Genomic DNA, 27,537 nt, shown 5'->3' with positions numbered 1-27,537 from the left:
AGCTTCCCAAGGCCCTGACACTGCAGTGCCTGGCCCAGCTTAGCTATCCCTGAACACTCCTTTGCTCCAGGATCTTCTCAACCATTTACCCTATCAAAACAACCTGTCTTATGTTCCAAATCTCCTGGGACTTAAGAGGAGAGCTAAAAAACTGGATGTGTTCTTTTGTTAGTGGGTTAAAAAGTTGTTGTTCCCAGAAACATTTTATTTTTAACAAGGACCTTCCATAAACTAACACAAAGAAATCACTTTAATGATAGAAATTCAGGCAAATATGGCAGGATTAGGGGTAGGCAGACCTCCCGGTACCTTTCACTTTACAGTATATTGGCAGTGGCCTATGGGAAGGGGCAGACTTTCTGCCTTGTGGCTATGACATATAAAAGGAGAATACAGTTTAGTTGCTTCATTTCTCCCTATGTGATAGTCTGTCCTTCTTCCCTCCTCTTTGTTGAATACCTAGAGGAGAATAAGGGAAAAGGGGTGGGGAGAAAAAGGAAGTTGAATGACAACTATCAACACCATTCCCACTCTAGCATTACAGACTGCAGTCCAAACTTCCCTGGATTTTCTTCTCTTCTTGAGGGAGTTATCATATCCCTTAAACTAAGAGAAGAAACTTTCCTGACTTTTTTACTTACTACCTCCTCTGCTTCTCATTTAGCTTTGCAAGCATCACCATGATACAGGATTGTAAATTCAGTTTGTATCTCCCTTAGCCCAGCCTCCCTTTATTATACCACTTTACAGCTTCTTTGGGGGCTGAGTCTCTAAAATTTAGGTCAAATGTTCCATTAAGGTAACCACTTTAAAATACCAATAACACTCATACAGCACTTTTCATCTTCATAGTGGTTTACAAACATCTCCTTTCTTCACTAATGAAGATGAGTTGGATTTCTACAGTGTCTAAAACCAAAGCTATTTAATCACTGTCTCATAGAGAAAAGTAAGACAAAATGCAAGACTAACAAAAAAAAGTATATTACATTTTAAATTTGCTGATTCCAATGCACTGCAAAAACTCTGGGGTTTTTTTTCCCTTCCAACATGTAGGCAAGACTTTTCTGCTGTAAAGTCCTACCATCCATAATGAAATTGAAGATATATCTCCAGCAGCCCAGCATTTCCCATAAGACCTTCAATCTAGCTAGGGAATGAATTTTAGCCAGTATACTCCAAGTGAAGAAACCTCAAGCTATAAATCCCCTATATAGAGGAATGGCTGACTATATACTTACTGCGTCTCCTTTCTAAATACCCACACTGAGGGCATGACATCTAGGGAGAGAACAAGGTACAGTGGGTAAAGGACTGGATTAGGTGATTGAATACTTGAGTCCTGCTCTTCTGTTAACTCTGTGACATTGTATAAGTCACCTTTCTTCTCTGACTCCCATTTTCTTGTACTTAAAAACAGAGCTTTAGTTAGCTAATCTCTAGGATCATTTCCTGCTCTAAAAGTCTATAAATGAGGGGCAGCTAGGTGGGGTAGTGGATAGAACACCGGCCCTGCAGTCAGGAGGCCCTGAGTTCAAATCTAACTTGAGACATCATACTTACTGGCTGTGTGACCCTGGGCAAGTCACTTAACCCTGATTGCCTCACCAAAAAAAAGTCTATAAATGTTGAGATGAAATCGTCTGGTTGCCTGTGCTAACAATCAAAATGTCCTGGATGGATATTAACGTTGAATTGTGGGTAACAGCGAATTGTCTAACTCAAATTCTTTTTCTTACCTTCTCCTTTTGTGCCCCCTAGGGTTATCATGTCTGCTCCAAGGTCCTCCATTTCTACTGTTTTCCACAGTTCAGTTGACTCTACCTCCAACAATCTCTTTCCCCCATCTTCTTTGATTATCTTCCTTCTTCTCTCTTTTCTTCTAATGCTTGCCTAGAAAAACCTTTCTCCTTCTCCCTCTCCCTTTCTGTCCTTCCTCATTTCACTTCCCTCTCTAATCTCTTTTTCTCCTTATTTCTCCCTCTCCTTATTCCATTTATGACCCTAATCATGGCTGATAAGTATGAATAGTATAGATAAAGAATCCTCATCAAGAAAAAGAAAAGTCATAAATTTTGAAGTGAGAATAGACATAAATAAGGAAATAGTGTCATCCATGTCTGGCTTAGAATTTCCTCCCTTCATGAGTCTCTATCTACCTCAGTCAATCTCATCAATACAATTATAAAACCCTTAGTGTGTGTCAGCCACTATGCTAGGTGCTGAAAACACCAAGACAAAGTGAACATATTAATGTCTTAAAAATAAAAATAATTAAACTTTCAAATGTTGTTTTTTGATAAGTTTGTAACATTTATGCTGCTAACTTATTAAAGCTTAAAAGTAGTTAGAATTTTAATTTATTATTTAATTTGACAAACATTACTTAAGTGTCTGCTGTATCCAATGCACTGTGCTAGGCATTATGGGGTACATAAAAATGTGTTAAACATAATCTCTGACTTCACAAAGGACCCTAAGGTCCAATAAGATAAAACAAGTATGCAAATACCAAGTAGTGATACAAATAATAAAAGAATGTGATCAGTGCCTTTCAAGAGGTTTATTTAGTCTTTGTTTTAAGTGTAATGGGTATTTAAGGAGGAAAAAGAGCCTTTCTTCTTAATAGAAAAAAGAAAAAATAAAGGAATACTTCATGGAAAGCATGGGAGTTTAGTTGTGCTTTGAAAGATAGGTTGGAGTTCAACAAAGGTGACTCAGTGTAGGCCATTCCAGGAAGAGAGGGGAGGAATGGAGACAGGAAAATGGAATCTAGCTGCCCTTTATAACATTGCTTCTTTGGGAGAATGTATTCCTTGTTGTGAACAGACAACTTGCAAATGGACCCATGGAATAGAACACATTTGAAACTCAGGGAGCATAACAATTGAATGGGTTTTGGGTTGTTCTATCCCCTCCGAACCTTTCACTTCCCCCATGTTGTACCCTAATTCTACAGATATAGCATGTTGTGTGAGGTAGAGTTTAGGACAGGCACAGCCTCTGTCGTTGCAGAATTTTAATGAATATATAAATTGTATAAATAACTGTAATACAAAAAAATTTTAGTCATGTACAACTCTCCATGACCCTATTTAAAGTTTTCTTGGCAAAGATACTAGAGTGGTTTGCCATTTCCTTCTGTAGCTCATTTTACAGATGAGGAAACTGAGGCAAACTGGGTGAAGTGACTTGCCCAGGATCATACAGCTAATAAGTATCTGAAGCTGGATTTGAATTGAGGAAGACAAATATCCCTGACTCTGGGTGGGAACTTTATCCACTGCACCACCTAGCTGCCCAATACAGAATACATTAAATGTTTTAGTGCTGTTTAATGTCCAAGGGGTGGAGGTTATTGCCAACTTGTTGTTTCATCATTTCAGTTATGATTGACCCTTCGTCATCCATTTGGGGTTTTCTTGACAGTATTACCCACTGGAAGTTCATAAATTCTTGAGATGGTGAAGTATGGTGGAAAGAATGCTCACTTTGTGGATAGCTAGGTGGCACAGTGAATAGAGCACTGGTCCTGGAGTCAGGAGGACCTGAGTTCAAATCCCTGCCTTCCCCTCTCCAAAAAGAAAAAAAAAAAAGAATGCTGGCTTTGTAATCAAAAGATTTGAATTCAAATGCAATCTTCGTCCAATCTCAGCTTCAGTTGCTATATTGATAAAACAGGAAAGCTGGAGTAGATGATCTATATATAAGGTTTCTACCAGTTGAAATTCTATGATCCATCCTAAGAGTTATGGAGGATATTTGAGGTCATCTTATCCAAACATTTCATTTTACAATGAAGCTGAGTCCTCAGAGGTAAGGTGACATAGGTAGCAACAAGGCTAGGATTCCAACTCTTTATTTTCTGACTCCAAATTCTGGCGTTTTTTCCACTGTGACATACTTCCATGGCAAAGGCTTCTCGGAGAAGGGCCCTACCACCTTTCTTGCTCTTCTCTTTTTTTTTTGTTGGAGTGGGGAAGGCAGGGCAATTGGGGGTAAGTGACTTGACAAGGTCACACAGCAAAGTAAGTGTTAAGTGTCTCAGGCCGGATTTGAACTCAGGTCCTCCTGACTTCAGGGCCGGTGCTCTATTCACCATGCCACCTAGCTGCCCCTCTTGTTCTTCTTAAATCAAGCCTGGGCAACTCTGGAAATATTTAGAATGGTTAAGAGATTCTGAAGGTTGGCCATGGCCATGCTAGATCAGTCAACCAATAAGCATTTGTTATGTGTGCCAGGCACTGTGCTAGGTGTTGGGGACACAAAGACCAGAACAAAACAGCTGTTACCCTCAGGGAGCTTATGCTCTATCTGAGAAACAACACATACACATAAAAATCAACTTAAGATATATGCAAAGTAAATTGAGGGGGTCACTAGATTACCGTGTTTCCCCGATAATAAGACCTATCCCGAAAATAAGCCCTCCCCTTACTGTGTAAGATTCCTCTAAAATAAGCCCTCCCCTGAAAATAAGCCCTATTGAGATTGCTACTGTAGTGAAGGTGATCCCCTGCGCTACATGCTACATTACGGTACTCTCTGTATGCACCGCTCCCCCCACCCCCCCCTGAAACGCATGCCACAGTGAGCGCGTCATCCTGTTCTTCCCCAGTGATTTGCTTGCTGGCGCCATTGAGAGCAGTGCCGTGGAGGAGAGCTGAGGCAGGACAACATAAGCCCTCCCTGAAAATAAGCCCTCTGGTGTTTTTCTTTCCAAAAAAATTAATAAGACAGTGTCTTATTATCGGGGAAACACAGTAGGAGTGGATCAAGATATAGGAGATGACACTTGACTTGAGTTTTGAAAGTTCAGTTTCTAAAAGGCAGATATTTGCACTATAGCTAGAAACAATCTTGCTTTTCCCATGGCTGCCATATGTTTTTAGTGCAGTGTCTGAGTTTTCTGTTTAACAGAGACTAGGTACCACATTCCTTCTTCTCTAAGAATTTTCTATCTTCATTTCTGTTCACTGGAGAGGAATGGAAATGAGGCAATCATGCCAATGGAGTGCCTTTACTTTTATATTTTTATTGTTATTGTCTCAGTATTTTATTACAGGATGTCCATTATTCATCATCTCTGAGATGTCTCACCTAAGCACAAAATGGTGTTATAGTTGGATGTTAAATCTGCTTGTTTTCTGGTTTTTAGGCTATAGTGGAGGCTGTGTGGTTATTCGGGGAAGGAATCCCCCTGGTTCCTGGGAAGTCAAAGATTGCACAAGATTTAAAGCAATGTCCCTGTGCAAACAACCAGTCACAGCAAGGAAAGAGATGGAACATGAAGAAAAGTGGCCTTTTCATCCTTGCTTTTTGGGATGGGAATCAAAACCCAGTCTCACCAGTTGCTACAAGGTGAAAACAAAGATCTTGTTAGGATTATTAATTCAGTTCACGTTTGAGCCCCTTTCATCCATATTTCCTGAAGACCTAAGTGATTATTACAAATTCAGAAGGAATTCATTTCCCTTACTATAGTCAATTACAATCAGATGACATCATGCACATAAAATGCGTTGTAGATGTGAAGGGTCCCATAAATGTGAGCTGGTGTTATTGTGTGGACTACAAAGTCAAATTCAGAATTTCCCCAAAGACTATAGGGTTCCTCGGGCTGCTAAAGTCCTTCAATGTAGAATTAATCCCAAGGTCCCAATCAGTATTTCTTATGTTGATAAGATTCAAGGAAATATTAGAAGAACAGAGCAGAAAATACCTGGAAATGAGAACAGATTGATTTTATGTCATTTGTAAGTAAGTTAATTAAAACCTTGTTATAGGACAGTACAATTTTGCACTATTTAATCAATCAATCAATAAGCATTTATTAAACATGTACTATGCAGGAAGCACTGTGATAGGTACTGGGGATAGGAAGATAAAAAAAATGAAATAATTCCTACTTCAACAGAGTTTACATTCTATTAAGGGTAGCTTTTAAACTTTCCCAGAAACCTAAAGACTCTACCCAATTTATGTTTATGTTTTTATATGTTTGTGTGTGTGTATATACGCGCACACACACACACATATATATATATATATGTGTGTATATATAATACACACACACAGAGGCAGTTAGATGGCTGAGACGACTAAGGCTGGAATCAGGAAGTTCTGAGTTCAAATTTGGCCTTAGATATTTACTAGCTGTGTGACCCTGGGCAAATCATTTAACCTCTGTTTGCCTTAATCCACTGGAAAAGGAAATGACAAACCACTCCAGTATCTTTGTCAAGAAAACCCCATAGACAGGAGGTCACAAAGAGTTGGACATGATGAAACAACTGAACAACAACAAATGTAAAAATACAACACACACATAAAAATGTTTCTACCCATTTTCAAGGAAGTGCTCCTCTACAAATGGTTTCAGAGCTTTGCCTGTCTTCAAATTAATTCCCATTATCTTATAGTTTTTAATAGTAACTTGTACACTGGAAGTGGTGTCTAAGGGCTATCATTAAGAATATATATATACTTTAAAATGGAGGTGGACCAGCTATGCCCATGATAAAAGGCCTAGAAGAAGACCTCCAATCAAATCAGCAAATCAAGAAGCATTTATTAAGCACCTATTGTGTGTCAGGCATTGTGCATTGAGTATATCTTCAAAGAAGGATTTATGGAAGGAAACTGACAAGAACTGTACCCAATGAGAAGTTTTGAGTGCATTAGGATCTGCATTAAAGAAGTAAATAGTCATACTAGTGAAATCATAGATCCAATGTGAAGAGCATCATCTAGCACCAGTTTTACAGTCTAGTATTGAAGAACAATTATCCCTTTACCCATATTTAAAAATTTATGGCATTTAAAAAATGCCACCTTTTTCAAAAGGGTGGCATTTTGGTGTTTGGTATTTTGTCTTTATTCAGAACTTGGTATAGAAGAGAAGATGTTTGGGCAGGAATGCCCTAATACAAATAGGGATACCCAACTGAAGGGAAGAGATTTCTGTCTCTGGTTTGGTCATGACACTTAAGTTTATTTTGATATAAATGGCTTCCTGTCCCCACAGACCTTATCGTTCCCCCAGGAAGCTAACAATAGATCTGCATGCAATCAGTTTATCAATGTACACTATAAAATATAACACATGGAGTTCTTAGGATCTCAAAATAACTTTAAATGTTATTTTTTCCATATCCTTTTTTCATATTTAGTCTGTGAGCTCCTGAAGAGGAGACATTGGTTTTGCCTTGTTTTGTATCCCCAGTGCTTAGCCTAGTACCTGGCACACAGCAGGCATTTAATAAATGTTTGTTGACTTGATTAAGGCCCAAAATGATTAAGTGACTTGTACAAGTCTATCTACACAGCCAGTTAGTTTCAGAGCTAGGATTTTAACTTGGGGCTTATGATCTTGGATCTAATGCCTTTCCCTCTATATCACACAGACATACCACTGAATGTACTAAATTAGTGCAGGCCAATCCCTGCAGTGATTGAAATACAGTCTCTGTAAATTCAAGAAATTTTAAAATGAGGAGATGATTATTTTCTCCTACCCATTTCAATTTCTTCCTTTGCTGGTCAATGCCCCTCAAAATGAGTGATTATATGTTAACCCTGCATCCACAGGAGGGAGGAGAAAAGGAAACCTACATACTAGTTTTTGGAGCAAAAGTAAAATAAAAAGGGGGGATGGGGAATGAACATTTATAGGATAATGCCAGTGACCCAGCAAGTGACAGTCATTTAACAAGCATTTATTAAGTACATACAATGTCCTAGGAGCTATGCTACATTCTGGGGATGCAGAGGAATGCCAGGAGAATGAATGGCCATGGGTTATTTCTTCAAGTAAGGAATCAAAGGCCTTGTAGAGGTATTTTGCATTTATTTGTTTTTTCCAACTTGGGTGGTGTTCTACATGTGAAATGCTAACTCAGATTCCATAGACGATGTGGAGATTAACTCCCGTTCTATAAAGTCTAACAAGGAAGAAAGAACTTACTTATTAATATAGCTTTGTATAAACACGTGTATGCATGTGTATATTCCATAGCAAGCAATATTGATTTATCTTCCTCAGAGGAAGAAATAGCACTTGCAATTACAAAATTCTTAGAAACAAAACAATGTCCTTATATACATAAGAAGAGGAATAGAACTATTATGAAAAGTGTTGTAGCGGTTACATTTTGTTGATCCTACAAGCTCATACAGCAGTTGTTGCTATTTGAGGGTAGGTATTTGTTGGGTTTTTTCCATTTTGTAAAATTAATTTGTTTGTTTCCTTTTAGTTTACAGGATTCAATTCCACAATTCCTTGAGTTTCACATTTTGTCCCCTCCCCCCCATGGCGGCATATAGTCAAGTATAGGATCTGTAAATGCTTTCACATTAGACATTAGTCAGGTTATAAAGACGGATTGTATCAGATGGAATGAAAAATGGTAAAGAGGACATAAAACCAAACAAGAAAAGGAAAAAGAGCAGGTATTTAGCTTTCTAATTCTGAGGGTAGGTATTTGTGAATTAGAATGAACATTAGCATGTGATCCATAGAGGTCGGATCGCAAGTTGTTTCAAGGTCAACAAAGGCAAAAAGTCTAGAGAGGGGTGGCAGGAAGACTTATTAGACTAGACTGGTATCAAAGACAGACTTCCAACTTTTTTTTTAAATAGTATTTTTTCCCTAGTTAAATGTCAAGAAAATTTGTAGCATTCGTTTTTACAAGATGTTGAGTTCCAATTTTTTCTCCCTCCCACCTTCCCCTTCCCTCTTCTGAAAATGGCAGGCAGTTTGTTATAGTTATACATGTGCTATCATGTAAAAATATTTCCATATTAGTCACAGTTGTGAAAGAAGAAACAGATCAAAGGGGGAAAAAAAAACATGAGAAAAAGTAAAGTGAAGAAAGAATTATGCCTCGATCTACATCAGAGTCCATGGGTTCTTTATCAGATATGGATAGCATTTTCCTTCATGAGTCCTTTGTAACTGAAGAGACTCCCAACTTTAAACGGCCTTCAGAAGTCTATAATCTGTAGTGCTAGGATGTAAGTGCCCCAAGGGCATAAACTCCCTAACTTGTACCATAGAAGACAATTTCGATTTATTCCTTATGATGAGAACAGCTGAATGATAATCTAGAGAATGTAGGCACAATTTTACCTGCTTGTTTGGCTAAGATTTACCACTGATTTAATGCCTCAGTTTGAAAAATTGACGTTTTCTCACCCCAGCCCTGAATTTAAGTTTCTTAATTTCTGGGTCCTACTTCCATCAGGTCTAACTAGCCACCATGGAAGATTTCTATAAGGTGAGCTGACAATTAGTTCCCTCTTGCCTGGGTTAAATTTTTAATACATTCATGACAAATTGGTTACCTGCTATTTCTATGCCTAGAATAATCAAATTTGCCTCATTTATTTTTTAAAATAACACAGGTATTCCATAGTGAGAAAGTCTTGATGAAAAGAACATGGAGAGAGGCTGAAGCATTTTGTGAAGATTTTGGAGCACATCTTGCAAGCTTTTCTCATATCGAGGAAGAGAATTTTGTGAATGAGCTTTTATACACAAAATTTAATCGGTAAATACATATTATTTGATCTGAAAAATTTCTCAGATGACTTTTCAGTCTTTCAGTCATGCTACCTTCCACCAGATATTCTAGGAATTTGCATCTGTATTCTTATAAAAATTCGCATCTATATTCTTATAAATTGGAGGTCTGTTTTTGGGCTAGGCCCTTGGTGATTTCTGTTGTATGTTGGAAAAAATTACACGTGCATAAGTCATTCATTATCCAGTGGTTAATAAGAGATTTACTTAGCTATAGCAGGAGAAGGATATTCAACATGGAGAGTCACTGAGAACATCTTGGGTTGAGTCAGCTGAGTGAAGCCACCTTGCCTGCATTGTAAATTATGTTCTGCTAAGCATCAGAGAGCTTGTTGTAGAGCTCCTTTGTTATCTAGTGCAACTAGCAAGTAATGTCAAGAGTGTCAGCTCTTAGTCCCCTGAGCCAACCAAGTCTTTTTTTTTTCCCAGAGGCAATCAGGATTAAGTGATTTGCCCAGGGTCACACAGCTCATAAGTGTCTGAGGTCACATTTGAACTCAGGTCCTCCTGACTCCAGGGCCAGTTCTCTATCCACTGTACCACCTAGTTGCCCCTAGCCAACCAACTCTTGAAGATAGCCTTAATGCCTTTTGAGGAAAAAACTAAGCTTACTTGCATGGAAGGGTTAGGATATGGCTCCTACTTCAAGGTCAGAAGCAGACACTGACCTAGAAGAATGGTGGCATCCTATAGAAGTACAGACCCACTAATTCACAAAGTCATCCTTCCATAAGACAAAGAACAGAGAAGCTTCTAATTTTGTATTTGGATTCTTTCCTTTCCTATATGTTCATATTCTAGGGAGCTTTCATCCTCCTTGTCTTAATGTTGAAAAACTAGAACCTGCATCAGCACTAACAGAGTTTTCATGTGGCTCATAGAGCACTTCAAATTCTTCCAAGTATGATTGTTGGTCAACAAGCATTTGTTGACAGAGCACCCTTTGGGTGATGGGAATCATATGAGGCATGTGAAGGGGACAACAAAAGAAATAGAAAAGACAAAAATGATGATCCTGCCTGTAAAGATCTGACAATCCATTGGAAAGAAGACTAACATAGATTAAAAAGGCAAAAGATATGTGTGTGTGAATTAAAAAAAAATACAAACTACAGACAGCTATATGAATATTTACATTTGCCAGATTTCTTCTGGGTAACTGCTTTTTCGACCAGAACTGCAGTTTCATTGACTTAGAGAATTCCTGGTAAGGAAATCTCTTCTACCAATTCATATTACCGTGTTTCCCCGATAATAAGACCTATCCCGAAAAGAAGCCCTCCCCTTACTGTGTAAGATTCCTCTAAAATAAGCCCTCCCCTGAAAATAGGCCCTATTGAGATTGCTACTGTAGTGAAGGTGATCCCCTATGCTACACGCTACATTACGGTACCCTCTGTATGCACCGTTCCCCCCCCCCCCGGGTGAAATGCACGCCGCGCTCCGAGCTGCATCCAATCAGAGCTGCAGCAGTGAGCGCGTCATCCTGTTCTTTATTGAATTCATTATTGAATAAAGGTACATTATTTCGTTCGCATTTACTTGTTTATTAAAATTGCTATCAATGTTCATTAAAATAAGCCCTCCCCTGAAAATAAGCCCTCTGGTGTTTTTCTGTCCAAAAAAATAATGACAGTGTCTTATTATCAGGGAAACACAGTAGCACCTGTCCCACAATTTAGAATCTAGGACAGGACTTCTTAAACTTTTGAGCATTTCAATAGTGTTAATTGTTGCATGACCTGAGGGCATGCTCAGTGCAAAGTGCACATGCTTTGTGTTCTGAATCAAGGCTGTAGTGAAGTTACGAAATACAACAGGCAAATACTGCCAGAAACACCTCCGATTCATTATGTTTGATTTTTTTTTTTGCTTTTTTAGAGGGGGGAGCATAGGGCAATTAGAGTTAAGTGACTTGCCCAAGGTCACATTGCTAGTTTTTTGTGTGTGTTTGTGTGTGTCAAGTGTCTGAGGCCAGTTCAAACCAGGTCCTCCTGACTTGAGGGCTGGTGCTCTACTCACTGTGCTACCTAGCCGCCCCATGTTTGATTTTTTTAAATTAATTTTTGGTCATTGTGCATTCAGAAATCTTTAACTGTTGTCAGATTTTTCCTGACCCCCATATGAGGTCTAAATCCACAGTTTAAGAAGTGCTGGTCTAGGATAATAAGACATTAAGTGATTTGCTGAGAATCACACAGTTAGACAAGCTGTTTATACCAGGATGAATGAACACTCCCCATACATTGATTGGATTGGCTGGAAAACATCTGATTTAGTTACAGAAGTGATTTTAGGACCTGACATATTTGGGCAAATCTACTTGATTTGCCCCCAAAGAGGCCAACCTTCCCATCTTTCTCCAACCCTTATTCTAAAGTTTAACTGTAGGAATGATCATAGCAATACCAGAGGAAACTGGTTTAAGAACTTTCATCTGATTTTTGCCATCCAGCCTGAATAACTCAAATATCTGAGAACAATAGCCTCAAGACAGTTTTATCCTTGGCACTAAAGAAAATAAAGCATCTGTCAGGATTTCAGAATCTTTTAAATATTTAATGCTGCAAAATTATTCTCTGAAAATTATCTTAGTGAGCCGCTTCATTGTATAATTAGTCTTTATTGTTTGATTTATTGAGCCCTCTCTGATTTGCCGTATCTGTACCTTGCCTTGTGTGCAGGAACATAATTGGGTGTGGAGTTTCTCATTGAGTTGAAATTAGTGGTGAATGCAGGAGGTAACCCACTGAGGCTTCAACTAATACAGGTTTCTGTGGAAATACTTATGTGTACATTACCTTCAAAAAACCCTTTTTGGAAACTCCTATTAAATACTGGGATCTTTATTAACTGCCACAGAACATGGGAGCCTTTGGCAAGACAAAAAAGAAAAGTATAAAATAGTAAGTAATATTGCCCCTCTGAAAAGAGATCTTCCAAGCCCAAATGGAAGTTACCTCTGTATTTAACCATTTTGAAATAGTTAACAATTTTTACCAAAATACATAAGTATTCCAAGTCATGACCCTGCATCCTTAGAATGGACTGACATTTCTTCCAGCTAATTCTACTTTACCAAAGGTAGTCCCCAAAGCAAAATACTAAAACCATGTCCAGTCTCATCAGACAAAATTCAAAGTATCAACTAGGTTTGAATTCTATGTTTGTAATAGAGGGTCATACACTGATTTATTCCTTAACAAATATTTGATCTGATCTGTTATAGCACTAAAAGAACATTTTCTAGTCCATACAATTTCAAAGTAATTTTTTTCTGATTCTCTTAACATAACAATTAAATTGTAGTGACAAAAACCAGAGGATTTTTGTTTTCTTTTCCCACTTTAGGACAGAAGAAAGACAGTTCTGGATTGGATTTAATAAAAGAAACCCATTATCTGAAGGGTCATGGGAATGGTCTGATGGAACTCCAGTAAGTTTTTAAAAATAGAATAGTGGAATTTGGATTGGAGCATTACTTTGAAGGGCAGCTAGGTGGCATATTGAATAGAGCACCGTGCTTGGAATCAGGAACCCTCATCTTCATGAGTTCAAATTTGGCCCCAGACACTTACTAACTGTGTGAACCTGGGCATCTAACCTTGTTTGCCTCAGTTCCTCATCTGTAAAATGAGCTAGAGAAGGAAATGGCAAACCACTCTAGTATCTTTGCCAAGAAAACCCCAAAATGGGATCACAGTGAGTTGGACACACCTGAAAACACTGAACAATTACTCCGAAACAGTTGGTCCCAGAATCTCCTCATTTGCTGACTGAACATTGGCATAACTGTGGCAGGTTGGGCACATGGTGGTCCTAGCCAGGTCTCCCATGACCTCCACCCTTTATGCTATGGATGGATTCAGGAAGCCCAAATCTGAACATGTAGGTTAGGATAAGAAAACAACAAGGAATCTAGTTCAGCCCACAGTGTTTCCTCTTGGGATTTTGTCTCAGCCTGAGGCCAAAGCAAGTAAGACAATTATGGGACCATGCTTAGAAAATCCCATTGAGTATTAGAAGCCTTGAAGAGTATAAAGAACCATCTCACCTGATGGTCTGAACATTGGGGCTCTGTACTAAATGATAGATACAACTCATTGAAGGGCTATTGCATAGAAGAGAAACACTATCCTCGCCCTGCTTCACTCCAGAGCGAAGAAGGGGGAGCAACAGATGAGTAGGATTAAGGCTCTTATTCACAGATTCCATATTTGCAAATTCACCTATTCAACAAAAATTTATTTATAAACAAATAATCAGTACTCATGGCACTTCTGTGATCATTTGCAGACACGTGCAGTGGCAAAAAATGTGAATTATCCAATGGGCAAGTTCCCAGCTGAGACTGAATAAGGCGACACTGCATTCTTGTCTCAGCTTTCATATTGTAAACAAGTGTTCTTTTCATAGTCTATTTAATGCCCTGTTTTTCACATTTTTGTTCTTCTTGTTGGCAATATCACTGTTTAAAATGACCCTTAAGCATAGTGCTGAAATGCTGTCCAAGTTCCTAAGTATAAGAAGGCTGTGATGTGCCTTACAGAAAAAAAAAATGTTTGTTAGATAAGCTTTATTTAGGCATGAGTTATGGTACTGTCAACCATGATTTTAATATTAATGAATCAATAATACATCCAAAAGTAAAAAAGGAAAGAAGAGTAAAATTCATCTATTTTTATGTGAGGCCACTCCAGAAAGTGATAAAAGTGAATGTTGCCACTAAAGGCCTATAGAAACCTAACCATGTATTTCCCCTAGGAACAATGGTTTGGTATTCACTAATTCATTGTTCACAGTGACTTAAATATATAGGTAAAATTCCTATGTTTAAAAAATTATGAGTGCTTTTGATTTCAGAAAACTGAGAATATCAGCCCCAAAAGCTCAGCTCTTAAAAGGTATATTAGATGTGTCTAAAAGAAGTCATGTTTCAGGCTGGTCAGACACACTTAAGATAAAGAAGAAAAGAACACCCTGGGAAAGCTTGGTGTGAACTCTCTAGTTAGGAAGACAAGTTAGCTATACAGGAAATTTCACAAAATTTCATTGGGAAGGGGACTCAGAGATCATATCATCCAAATAGTATGTGAGTAAGAATCCCCACCATGATATTCCCAACAAGGAATCATCCAGTCTTCACCTGAAGACCTCAAGCGAAGAACAGGCCCTTGATGGAGCAACCCATTTCACTTTTGGACAGATCGAATAGTTCAGAAATAGAGTTAATTTGTAGTAGTTATGTTCCTTTAAGTCAAAAGTTGTTATATCATCACCAATATCCTATCAAGATTCTTCATCTGCCCTAGAATCATGAGAGAAGACCCAACTAAAGCTTAGAGTGGTCGCAGCAAGGCAGTATATACATAAAAGAAAGGACACTCAGCATAATTAAATACTGAGTGCCAATCAAGAATTTGGAAAATGTGTAGTGAAAGGCAGCACATTATAGTGAAGAGAGTACTGAACACTATTGGAAGATTTGGGTTTATGCCCTAACTCTTTTGCCTACTTGTTGTGGGCATTTAACCCTGTGAACCTCCGTTTATAAATCTGCAGAATGGAGATCATAAAATCTGAGCAAAAAGTTACCTGAAAGGCCAATTAATCCAACCTCTCATTTTTCATATGAGAAGCTGAGGTTTAAGAGGTTAAGTGACTTTTCCATGGTTACACAGGTAGTCAACACTTGAGGCAAGATTTGAACTCAGATTCTCTGATACCAGAGCAAGAGTTTTTTCTTCTGTACATGCTTCCATCTCTAACATTTTTTCCACTGTCCACTATATAATATTGTTATGAGGATATTAAAACTTAGTGTTGTTATTCCATAGGTAATAAGCACTATTTTGTTTAAACAAAATAAACATATTAAATAATTCAGGGAAAATTAAGTAAAATAGTTTACCCAAAGTAAGTGAGATAAAAAGATATAGCTACTGACTCAAATCCCCCACTTCTCCCTGGGCACAATGAACTACAAAATGTATGTTCTCTAAACATCTGTCATTTTTAAATTGGTGAATTGTTTTATGTGTGGGAATGGAAAATATGTAAGCTTAGGGTTCCATCTTAGTCATTTCTTACCTCAGTCAGCAAATGGCCTTTTGGCTAAAAACCATTTGTACTATCAACTATCAATAATTTTGTATGTCTTTTATCTAGGGACCATCCCCTGTTTTGACAAGATAATGGAATCTTGTCATTTCATAGTTGTGTGGGGAAATTATTGAGGATTTTTTCTTCATTTCTAGGTTATGTGATCTCTCTTGGGAAAGTGTTATATATTTTCAAGATTAAAACTACCTAGATGTTAGAAAGCAGTTATTAGTGGCATAAAATCTTGGGCTTTTCCCCAAAGGGCTCTACATCAAAGGTATTACTCAAATCTGACAACACCTTGAGTTTCTTGCAGAAACTGCTAGAAATCCCAAGGCTACAACCAATTGTGTCTATGTAACATAATCCTAAAAGTTTTCATAAAATACACGCCTACTCACAAAACTTGTTTTTATTTGCAACTCCAAGAAAAGGGAAAAACTCGGCCACTAGGTTCCTTTAGAAAACCAGTCTAGTTTGCTAAGCAGCTTCTCAACCACGGGGAGCAGCAGACTTTAACTGAAACTTTACACCTACATTTCTGAATCTCTCTCCAAAAAAAATTTTAATGACTATTTCTAGTGATGGTTCTTTAAGAAAAAAAAAAAACCTTAAAACTTTTGTTTGAGATCGCTATTAAGGAGTAATGACCTTCCTCTGCTGCAGGTTGTTGCTTCATTTTTAGAAAATACTTATTTTGGAGAGGATGCAAGAAATTGTGCTGTGTACCAGGCAAACAAAACTTTGTTGCCCCTGCCGTGTGGTTCCAAACGGGAATGGATATGTAAAATACCAAGAGGTAAAAATATAAAGAACTTCAGTCTGTATATATGTGATGCATTTTCTTATTCTTCCCTAAGGATAAAGGGATGTGGGACTAACATATATAAGCTTTACATGCCTGTCAGCCAGGAGGCAGTGGAAGTTAATGGATAAAGGTGATTCACCAGCCTCTTTCACGTACTGGGCAAGTCACTTAACCTCTCAGTTCCCCAGACCACAAGTGATAAACCAATAGTTGATTTGTACCAGTGGAGGAACTTCCTCACATCAATAAGATTACAGCTCTGAACCAAAACAAACAAACAAAAAAACCCCCACAATATGTTGCACTTATTTCCACTGAATATATTTAATTAGTTGCTCTGTATATCTTTACTCAAAAGAGTCATGATAGTTTTTTAAGAGTTAAAAGGAAATGAGAGGGGCAGTAGGTGGTGTGGTGGTATAGTGGAGAGAGAACTAGCACTGGAGTCGGAAGGACCTGAGTTCAAATTTGGCCTCAGACTTACTAGCTGTGACCCTGGCAAGTCACTTAACCCCAATTGATTAGCCAAAAAAAAAAAAAAAAAGGAAACGAGAAAAGATGCCACCAGTATTCAAGAATTCAGTCATTAACACAAGTTATCAAAATATTCTGATGTAATTGCAGAACTACTGCCTTTGTGGATATGGTTAGGTCTCAATTAATGCAAATAATGAATTCCATTAAGTGGTTGCATATGTTAAAATGAGTATTATTTAGAGTTATAATTATGTAAAATATAGTGATTGGTTCACACCCAATGGATTTATATGTAATGCAAATTCAAATAATGGGACCACTCCATAGAATAAATTATTCACACTAATTGGGACCTAGCTCTACAATTTGAAAAAACATGTCATGTTGGCATTTTTAAAAAAGTTTTTTGTGTATAATATAATATCTACATGATTAATGGGTACCATCAGTAGCATCAACTGCAAATATGCAATATTTTACATGTGTATGTATATATTATATGTAATATATGCACACATATGTATGTGTATAATATACACACGTATATTATATCAAGTATCACAAGTTACTTCCGTTAATTAATTGATTGTAAGAGTAGTTTTAAGCTGAACTGAAAATTATCTTTAAGTTTAAGCTGTTTTAAATGAAACGCCTCTTGTGAGAAAATATTCAATTAATTGGTTTGCTTTTATTTATAAATCATCTTTTTCTTTTGCAGATGTAAAACCAAAAATCCCAAAATGGTACATGCATGGTAAGCCATTAGCTTGGCAGTTCTTTATCTTGTTATGAACTATTTCATTTCTGTCATCATCAGTACTTATTTTTTACTATTCTAAAACAAAAACATTTTAAAGCTAGTGATATAGTTAAATGTTCCTGGAAACTAATATTATAATTTATTTCAATTTTTATGATTTGTTATTTAAAAACAAGAAATAGTTTGTAAAATGAGCACTAGGCTTGAAGTTATAAGACCTGGATTTGAGCCCTGGCTTGATGATATTAGCTAGTGTTTTCACTATTCTACGTTTGTTTCCACATCTTTAGAAATGGAATTTGTACTTCCTCTCAAAACTGTTATCAGAAAATCCTATTGAGATGCTATTATACTACTTATTGTTGCCTTCTAAAGACTAATTGTTGTTGGTTTGTGTGTGGGGAGGGAGACAATGTGTGTGGGTGGTGGTGGTTGTAGTAGTAGTAGTAGTAGTGGTAGTGGTAGTAGTAGTAGTGGTGGTAGTGGTAACAGTAAAAGAAGAAGATGATTAAGGAAAATGAGCAATTTGTAAAGGTATGTAGGGAATGGACACAAATATAAAAGAAAAAGACCCATTCCCCAAAGTTAAGTGGTAAAAGACTATGAATGGTTTTCAAAAGGATTATAAACTATCAAGTTATTTTTAAGACGAATATAAACCAAAACATCTGTTACATTTTACTTCACACCCAGAAAATTAGAAAAGATGACAAAAAATAAAATCCATCTATGTTGGAGAAGCTATGGGCAGATGGGCACATGAATACACTGTTAGTATGTCTATGAATTAGTCCACCTGTTCTGGAATTGCTTGAAATTGTGCAAGGTTAAAATGTATGTTCTCTTTGACCCAGAAATACCACTATTGGACCTGTAACCAAGGAGCTCTGAAACAGAAAGAAATGTCTAATATATCCACAAATATTCATAGCAGAGCTAAAATGAAGAGGTCAGATTAGATTATCTCTAAGGTTACATAATCCTGATCCAAAGACCTAGAGCCAAAAAAGTCAATTGAATGCGGAGCAACTAAACAAATTGTGGTACATCAAGGTAATGGAATATTATTGTGCTGCAAGACAAAAATATGAGGAATTCAAAGAAACATGGGATGATTTATATGAACCACTGTAGAATGAATTAAGCAAAACCCAAAGAACAATATACACAAACTATAGTCATTTAAATGAGAAAAAATAAATGGAAGAGAAACTCTAAGTAATCGCCCTTTACTTTTGGTCCCAGGGAACAGATAGTGAACTACACCTCCCTGTTCTAGGTATGGGATGGACAACTACCAGAAAAGAATGATACATACATTTTGAGATGTGGTCACTGTTGGTTGTTTTGGCCTAACTTTTTCATTACTAAAAGGAAGGATTCATTTCAGGGCAGTTGAGGGAAGCTAATCCAGAAATGACTTAATGTAAAAATCTAAAATGTCAATAAATTTTGAAGAAAATGAGAGGTTTCGCCATTTAAGAAGAAAAATCTTTGACAATCTTAGAGTCAGCCTATGACCATGCCTTCTTTTAAGTATATGGGACATCTTTTGACATAATTTTTAAAATTTATATTTTAGATGAACCATGGCTTTTCCATCAAGGGACCGAATACCTTTTCCACAGTGATCCTTCTGAGTGGGCAAGTTTTGAGTTTGTCTGTGGTTGGCTCCGCAGTGATATCCTCACCATTCATTCTGCACTTGAACAAGAATTTATCCACAGCAGAATAAAAATGGTAATCAGATACAATTTGTACACAATAACCATGAAGATTTTAAATATTAGCTCACTCCATATTCTTTGAGGTATTTCCATGTTGATTTCAGACCTTTGTTGAAACTTTCTAGAAAACATGACCATATTTTTAACCTTCTATTAGAGAGATTGAGAAGGCAAGAAAATTGACCATGGCATGTGGATGTCACTCACTTCATTTTGCTTCATTCTTGATTAGCAGGAATGTTGTTAAAGAAGCAGGGATTTTGCTTTTGCAAAGTTTATTCTTTAATTAAAGTCACCTGTTTCCCTGGCTTTCAAGTTATACAGAGTTCACGTGTAGCAGATGGTGACTAGCAATTCCCCTTTTCCACTAAGGACAGAAAGGTAATGGGCTTAAAACATAGGATTGAGAACTTGGACTGGCTGAGGAGAAGCACGTGAGGGTTGTTGAACAGGAAAAAGGCTTACCAAAGGAGGTTGTGGTTGTGGCTTTTGTCTCTAGAAACTTTTGAAAATGAAATAAAGCCTCATCTTTCATTTATGGTTTATATATATATATTCCTGCCTGAAGGCAGAGGGAGAAAGTAGGTGGTCCTACAGGATCCTTTCCAGATTCAGAACTTTCATATTATTCTATATGAATTGATCAAGGAATAATACCTTGTCCATATATGGTGACTTACTCAGTAATCCCTGCTACTGGAGGAGGTTGAGGCCTTGTGTTTGGGAGTTCCGTTAAGCTGCAGGAAGGTGTCCTCACTAAGTCTAGCATAAATATGGGGAGCCTACAGGAGGGAAGGTCTAGTAGGTGGCCTAATGACAGGTGAACCAATAAAGGTCAGAAAAACTGAGCAGATTAAAGCTTCCATAATGATCAGCAATGAATTAGGGCCCTGAGTGGCCCCTGTACTTCCATCCCAGGTGAGATTGAGAGACTGGGCCTAAAAAGAGAAAGAGATAGAGAAAAATAGAGAAGAAAGGCATAATACCTTGAACTTTTAAGACCAGCAGGATGTTATAATTATATTCTTGATCAAATACAAATATATTATGGTACAGTAGAAAAGACACAGATTTGGGGGCTCAGCTCTGTCCAATGTGACATTGGACAAGTCACTTAACTTTTCTGCGCTTTCCTCATCAATCCATCTCTAATAAAGGGACCATCTTAATCTTTCTGACAAAGATTAAGCTTTCCTCTAAGACTTTCCACAGCCTCTTGGCAACCATTCCTAACTATTTCCCCTTATTGTATCCTAATACTCAACTTGGTACAGTGGAAAGAACACTGAATTTAGGGGTGGCTAGGTGGCGCAATGAATAGAGAACCGGCCCTGGAGTCAGGAGGACCTGAGTTCAAATCTGGCCTCAGACACAACACAAAAACTAGCTGTGTGACCTTTTTTGGGGGCACAACCCCAATTGCCCTCCAAAAAAGCAAAAAAAAAAAAAAAAGAACACTGAATTTGCCAGTACTGAATTTGGAGTCACAGGATGTGAGTTTGAATACTGGGACTGTCACTTAATACCTATGTGACCTTGCTCAAGTCATTTGACCCGTCTTATTTTGGTTTCCTCCTCTTTAAAATAAAAGGGATTACCCTAGAAGAGCTATAAGGCCCTTTTTGCCCTTTCAACTCAGAACCCATGATTGTGTGATTTAATGAGCCTATAAATTTCCTCTCCCACCCCTAATCTCACAATCAGTGGGGTTGGCTAAAATAAATGGAAAATCCAGTTGAATTGGGAAGTCCCAGGAACTTAACAGGGACTATTACTTCTTTCTCAGGCTTTGACTGTTCTATCTGGATACTAAACTGACCTTGCAGCATCTGACATACTCAGCTAAGTACCAACTGGCTGTCTTAACCCAAGCCCTCGTCACTATTGGAGGCATTGTATAGGATGTAGGATAGGCCCCAAGAGGGGCCAGATGGCCTGATTTCAGTTAGAGTATCAGATCTGTAGTTGGTGTGCACATTCAATTTCCTAAAGCATCTTTTTTCCTGTTAGTAATAGGGTTGGTTTTTTGTTTTTTTTCCTTCGTTTTTTTAACTGTTTGATCACTTACATTGGTTATAAAGATTCCTCATTTTGCTAATCCCTGTTGGAGTGGTGAAATAAGATGGAGCCACGTTTTCCCTAGAGAAAGGACTAAAACACAGAACCCATTCAGATCCTCTCTTCTGCCTTTAACATCTCAGAAAGCAAAAGCAGGGCAAATGTTTCATAGCATTACTCTTTTTGACTTATCCATTGTGTGCCTCTTCCACTTAAATAGTTCTTAGAATTGTAACAATGCTAAGAAACACCAACAAAAGGGAGTTGTGTGACCAGACCCAACCCTTACATAAACAAATAGGACAAAACTGCTCCAAAAGGCTAATAAAGGGAACAGGTGTAACTAAATGTTTTCTAATGTTATCCATAGACCTTTCATCCAGAGAAAAGAGTGAGTCATTATTTTGTCTCCCATTCTTTCAGCAACTGAAAAGCTGTATTGAAAAAGCACAACAGGGAGTAGATTGGTAAATACCAACTTAACAACTGGTAAAAACCAACTTAAAGATCCTCAAGCCAATGCTCCAACTGTTAAAAAAAAAAGCTGTTGGAAGGAAGATGCGTGACATGAATCATCTTCTAATAAACATGATAAGTTCCTATTGTATTGTGTTTTGGGATGCTGTCTATGAATTGACTTTTTTTTTTTTTAAAGCAATGGGGGTTAAGTAACTTGCTCAAGGTTACATGGCCAGTTATTTCTGGGTGTGGTGCTACATATCTGAGCCCACATTCAATCCCAGGTCATCCTGACACTGGGGCAGGTGCTCTTACTCACTGAGCCACCTGGCCACCCCTAAGCAATTGGGGTTAAGTAACTTGCTGAAGGTTACATGGCCAGGTGTTTCTGGGTGGGTGCTAAGTGTCTGAGCCCGGATTCAATCCCAGGTCATCCTGACTCTCGGGCCGGTGCTCTTACTCACTGTGCTACCTGGCCGCCCCTATGCATTGACTTTTTAAGGCATAAAGACTGATGTGCTTTCTAGTCCTTCCCTGAAAGTTAAGTTATTAAGTGTAGGCATTAGAATATAGGGAAGGAGAGAGCTTCAACTTCCTGGTTTATAATTCTAGCACTGAAATTTTCTTTGAAAAGAAGTGCATTTATTTTTATTTTAACCTCCAGTATGCTTGATTTGTACATCTCCACCATTAAGAAATACTAATATAAAATCTATGAAATACATGAGTCAGTTGACAAACCATTGGCAACTTTGTAATGAGGACATTTTGCATTCTCCTACCTCTATTCGAATGTAGAAGGTAATACCCTTTGTTATAATAATGATCCTTATGGCTTGAGTTGTTTTTTAACCTTTACCAATCAATGGATATCCCTGGAAAAATGGAAATTTAATTTGTCAGTCAAAAGAGAAAGCAAGTTAGTATTCCTTCTTTTATTGTGATTTGTACTTTTACTTTTTAAGACCTTTATTAGAGTTGAAAATTTTACTCTTGAATATGTGATCTTAATTTGTTGGTTAAAGGTTCTTTTGCAGTAGGGGGAGAACTGTGATTATTTATGTTTACTGGTTAGTATTTCCTTTTGTCATGAATATGAGATATTTTTAAGGTAACAAGTTAAAATTTCCTTAAAGTGGTAGGTATAGTCTTTTTCTAGATAATTGGATAAAATAACAGAGAACAAATAAACATTAACTTTGTTTTTCCTTTTTTTTTTTGCCAGCTATCCAAGAATAATAAAAATTGGTGGATTGGGCTCCGCGAAGAAAAAGCTAACGGTGGATTTCAGTATGATTTACATTTAATTGTGTTTAATTCTCATTGACAGACTTGATTTTCAGAATGATTACACCAATCGGTATGATCAGTGCATAACATGTCTCTCAATAATAATTAATTGCTTATAGTGTCTTACTCCCTAGAAAAAAAGACATTGTGTACCATCATGAGTTAAAAGGAACATTCTGACCTTAAATCACTTCCCTACCCCAGATCCCAAAGATGATATTAAGAGATGAGTATGCAGAACAAGAGAGGGATATGGGCTTTATTTATTTTTTTAATTTCCCTATAGTTGGAGAGATGGCTCACCATTAATATACCAGAACTGGGATTATGGAGGAAAAAGATCTGTGAATAATCAGAGTCAAAGATGTGGCTTCATTTCATCCAAAACAGGTCTTTTTGCTTATCTTTTGGGGGGCATTCTTCATAAATTAATAATGTTCCAGGTTGCTTAAGGACTGTTTTTTGTTATATCAGTAGCACTTTAGGGGTGTGGTAGTGATAGGATTGTTGTTGGCTTGGGTTTTTTTCCAAATTAATTGCTTCTCTTTATGAGTCTATACACTGATGGTGTTGTCTAAACGATCATCATCCTGTCATTTGTTTACAACTTGGTAACTTTTCTTGTGGACCATGGTAACAGCAAAATTGAAACAGCCTACTGAGACTGATTTAAAGAAATTACCCATCATGAGGTTTGCTCTTTGAAGCAACAGACCCTTGGCATCCATTTTCACTCATTATTCTTGGTAGAAGAAAATTAGTTGGCTAGAGGTTTAGCCTTTGTGAGTTTACTTGAATGTTCACATTTAAGGGAAATTGGATTTGAGAAAATGTGTCCGTTTCCTCTTGTTAAGGGCCTGTCATTAACTGTTATTTGTCCTGGTAGGGTGGCCATTTGCACCTTGTGTTTTAGTAATCCTTTATCTTAAAATGAATAATATATTTTATTTCCCAGGAGGTTTTGTTTTGGCTGTATAAGCTTCTTGTCAATTTGTTTTTATGATTACCCATAGCATTATTTTACATTCACACTTAATTAAAGATAGCTCATTCCCTGCACAGCGAGTAAGAGCACTGGCCCCAGTGTCGGGATGACCTGGGGATCGAATCTGGGCTCAGATACTTAGCACCCACCCAGAAACACCTGGCTGTGTAACCTTGAGCAAGTTAGTTAACCCCAATTGCTTAAAAAAAAAAGATAGCTCATTCCCCAACTTAGCTGTGTTAACATCCACTGTTTATAAAAAGAAAGACAAAGCCAGTTTCTGTAATTACTATCAGGCTTACTTAGATTCCATGGCAAATTACATGACTCTTTCCTGAGATTGTTTGGAAATTGCATTTCTCTTAACAGCAATCACTTCCTACTTTCTGATCAATAAATGGGAGCATTGCCATTGACCCTGAAAAGGGATCCAGCTTTATGCTAACCTTGTGACCAAATGTCAGAAGCAGCAGAAGAAAAGAAACCTATATGATGAAAGATGCCAGAATTGCCTCCCTGGATACATTTAGAAAAGGAAAGACCTTGTAATTAGTCAGCTTGAGTTTACCAGCAGGTGTCACAATAGTCTACAGAAAGCCAGTTTAGGAATACAGAGGCTAGTCTAAATAAGAAAAGATTGAGGTCTCCCCTTTCAAAACCATGAATTCCTTCTGGCTCACATTGCTGACACCAAGATGGTGAACTTGTCCTGTGCAATTGGAAGGCACTGCTAGCACATGGGGGATTCGGCTTCAAAGCAGTCTGTGTTGTGTTAGGTCCAATCCTCTGCTTAGAAATCCTTCTTCAAATCCATGAAAATACCCACTAGAAAATCTAGTTTCTTACAAGTGACAAGGTGGTTGAGTGGAAATATGAGAGGTGTGTGTGTGTGTGTGTGTGTGTTACCCAGTAACCTTTGCTAAGAAGTCACTATTATAAAGCTGAATGTTATACTCCTCACAATCTATTCTTTTAGAAACTTTCTCACTACAAAATGAAGTTATTAAGCAATCTTTGCCTTATTTTGTTCTTTCCCTTTCTGTCAAAACTTAACATTTCTAAACAAAACTGTTAGTGTAACAGAATATGGTACAATTATCCCTTCCACATCATAGGGTTAGGAGTGTGGCACTCCCATGATCTGGAAAATCCTCATAAAATGTTTTGGCCCTCCTTTTGTACCAGAGAAGAAGTCTGAATTATTATTGTATTAAAATATAAAATATGGTGATATTTTACAATACTATACATGTTTTATGCATTTCTGAGTTTCCAAACTTTTTCTGTGTTGTCTTCTGACCTTTGTGTGTCATCTATGGCTTTTGCAAAACTCCCGAAAAATTCCCATTTAATTTCTTATGCCAACCCATGATATATCGAAAGTCACAATGTAGAAGGGATAACTGTACTCTCTTTCATTCATGAGCCAAATATACATGGTGTCAACCAGGTCTCTGTTTTTGGCAACCATTTTCTTTGCCTTTGTAAAATGCCTGTGTACATAGAGTCAGAGTTCTTAGTGTTAGTTCTTAGTGTTGCCCAGTTAATGAATATTGCTTGAAAAATACATGATGAGTCATTAATTATAGTTCAGTTGACAGAATGAAAAATAAGTTGTTGTTTTTTTTAAGCAATTGGGGTTAAGTAACTTGCTCAAGGTTACACAGCCAGGTGTTTCTGGGTGGGTGCTAAGTGTCTGAGCCTGGGATTCAATCTCCAGGTCATCCTGACACTGGAGCCGGTGCTCTTACTTGTTGTGCTACCTGGCCGCCCCGAAAAATGAGTTTTAAGAATGAGTAAACTATAGCTAGCCACAGCATTTGTTGAAGGGGTGGTTGAATAAACAACATTTTCAAGACCTTTCTAATTTTGTTTTTAATTTTCCCCTTTCCAAGGACTCTGGAGTAATGAAGATTGCTCTGTTTCCATGTCTAGTATTTGTAAGCGTAAAAAAATATGGGTTATAGAGAAAAAGAAAGATATATCAAGACAACATGGATTGTGTCCCAAAGGATGGCTGTACTTTGACTATAAGGTAAACCTGATTTCAAGTGGTATTATTTTTCTGTGAAATAAGTTTCCATTTTAGAAAATTAAAAAAGAAATTAAAATGACTTTCAAGATCAAAAGCTGTGAGTAGGAAATAGGAAATTAATTTTGGGCTTTCAGCCTACTTGATAATTTTTCATTTTTTTGTGTGTGGTTTTTTTTTTTTGCTTTTTGGAGGGCAATTGGGGTTAAGTGACCTGCCCAGGGTCACATGGCTAGTTTTTGTGTTAAGTGTCTGAGGCTGGATCTAAACTCAGGTCCTTCTGAATCCAGGGCCGGTGCTCTATTCACTATGCCACCTCGCCGCCCCAATTTTTCAGTTTATGCTCCTACCTCCATGCAAACATTTAGGTTGAGGATTCAGCATCTATTTACTCCTCTCATCCTACATACCTCCTAGTTTTATATAATCTGTTAATATGACTGATATATTCATTTGTGCCCCTGTAAACTTGCTTTTCAGTTGTTTTATGAATGTGAGTTTTACCTCAAGGCAAAATTAAACTCCTCCAGGACACAGCCTGTGTCTTTAATTTCTTCTGTGTCTCCTGTGTCTGGGCCCACTATCATGCTGTGAACACATTATGAACTGAGACATAATAGTTTTTGATTATTCAGATCAGTCTCAAGCCTCACAAGGCATTGAATCTCAATGCGAACTGAAATAAATGAAAGATTTACCAGTAGGGCTTATGTTTGTTATCTAAGAGCTGTGATTTCATAGACTATGCTTAGTTAAGTCCTGAATGTTTCTTCTGTCTCCTCAGTCATACCTAGTTTTTATAAATCATTCTATGGGCCTTGCATGGAAGCAGCTGCCATGAATGCCAAGAGTTATAATCATTTAACTATTTGTTATCTTGATAATTTAGAAACCTCAAATTATGATACCAGTATTTCAGACTATTAAATTAACAGAATACATGCTGTTAGTTGTAGTATTTCACTCTGTTGAAATAGTATCTGGTTCTTTCCTCTGATTTTTCTTCTTCTGTTAACTTGAAAAATCTAGCCGCATCTAACCCATTGTCATGGGTTCATACTCATGGTCCAACCAGCTCCATGCTAGAGTTTTGTTAGACAACATGGCTGATCTCAATGACCTCACCCATCACAATAAACAATTACTTCCTATTATTTGAAGCTGCAAATTCAATTTAAATTGCAGTATGAAGAATTTAGCAGTTGACACTATTAAATGATAAACTGAAAATATTAGGGTTTTATTGGACTGCAAGC

The 27,537-nt window shown here is 37.4% G+C and overlaps 1 protein-coding gene across 1 annotated transcript in view; it reads left to right on the top strand.

Annotated features, from left to right (window-relative positions):
* Positions 1-27,537, top strand: part of PLA2R1 (phospholipase A2 receptor 1) — a 163,705-nt gene that overhangs the window by 110,504 nt on the left and 25,664 nt on the right. The window contains exons 12-20 of the mRNA XM_069080124.1: positions 5,159-5,361; positions 9,406-9,551; positions 12,935-13,019; positions 16,352-16,484; positions 17,689-17,724; positions 19,313-19,470; positions 23,200-23,264; positions 23,551-23,654; positions 26,145-26,284. Of these exons, the coding sequence (XP_068936225.1) occupies positions 5,159-5,361; positions 9,406-9,551; positions 12,935-13,019; positions 16,352-16,484; positions 17,689-17,724; positions 19,313-19,470; positions 23,200-23,264; positions 23,551-23,654; positions 26,145-26,284 (1,070 nt within the window). The remainder of the gene's footprint in view (positions 1-5,158; positions 5,362-9,405; positions 9,552-12,934; positions 13,020-16,351; positions 16,485-17,688; positions 17,725-19,312; positions 19,471-23,199; positions 23,265-23,550; positions 23,655-26,144; positions 26,285-27,537) is intronic.

This window comes from Petaurus breviceps, unplaced genomic scaffold (assembly GCF_028583685.1).
Source record: "Petaurus breviceps papuanus isolate PSGF00001 unplaced genomic scaffold, PetGlider_PUasm1.0 91133, whole genome shotgun sequence".
Lineage (NCBI taxonomy): Eukaryota > Metazoa > Chordata > Mammalia > Diprotodontia > Petauridae > Petaurus > Petaurus breviceps.
Note: the sequence above shows the minus strand (reverse complement) of the source record. Positions and strands in the feature narration are given on the sequence as shown.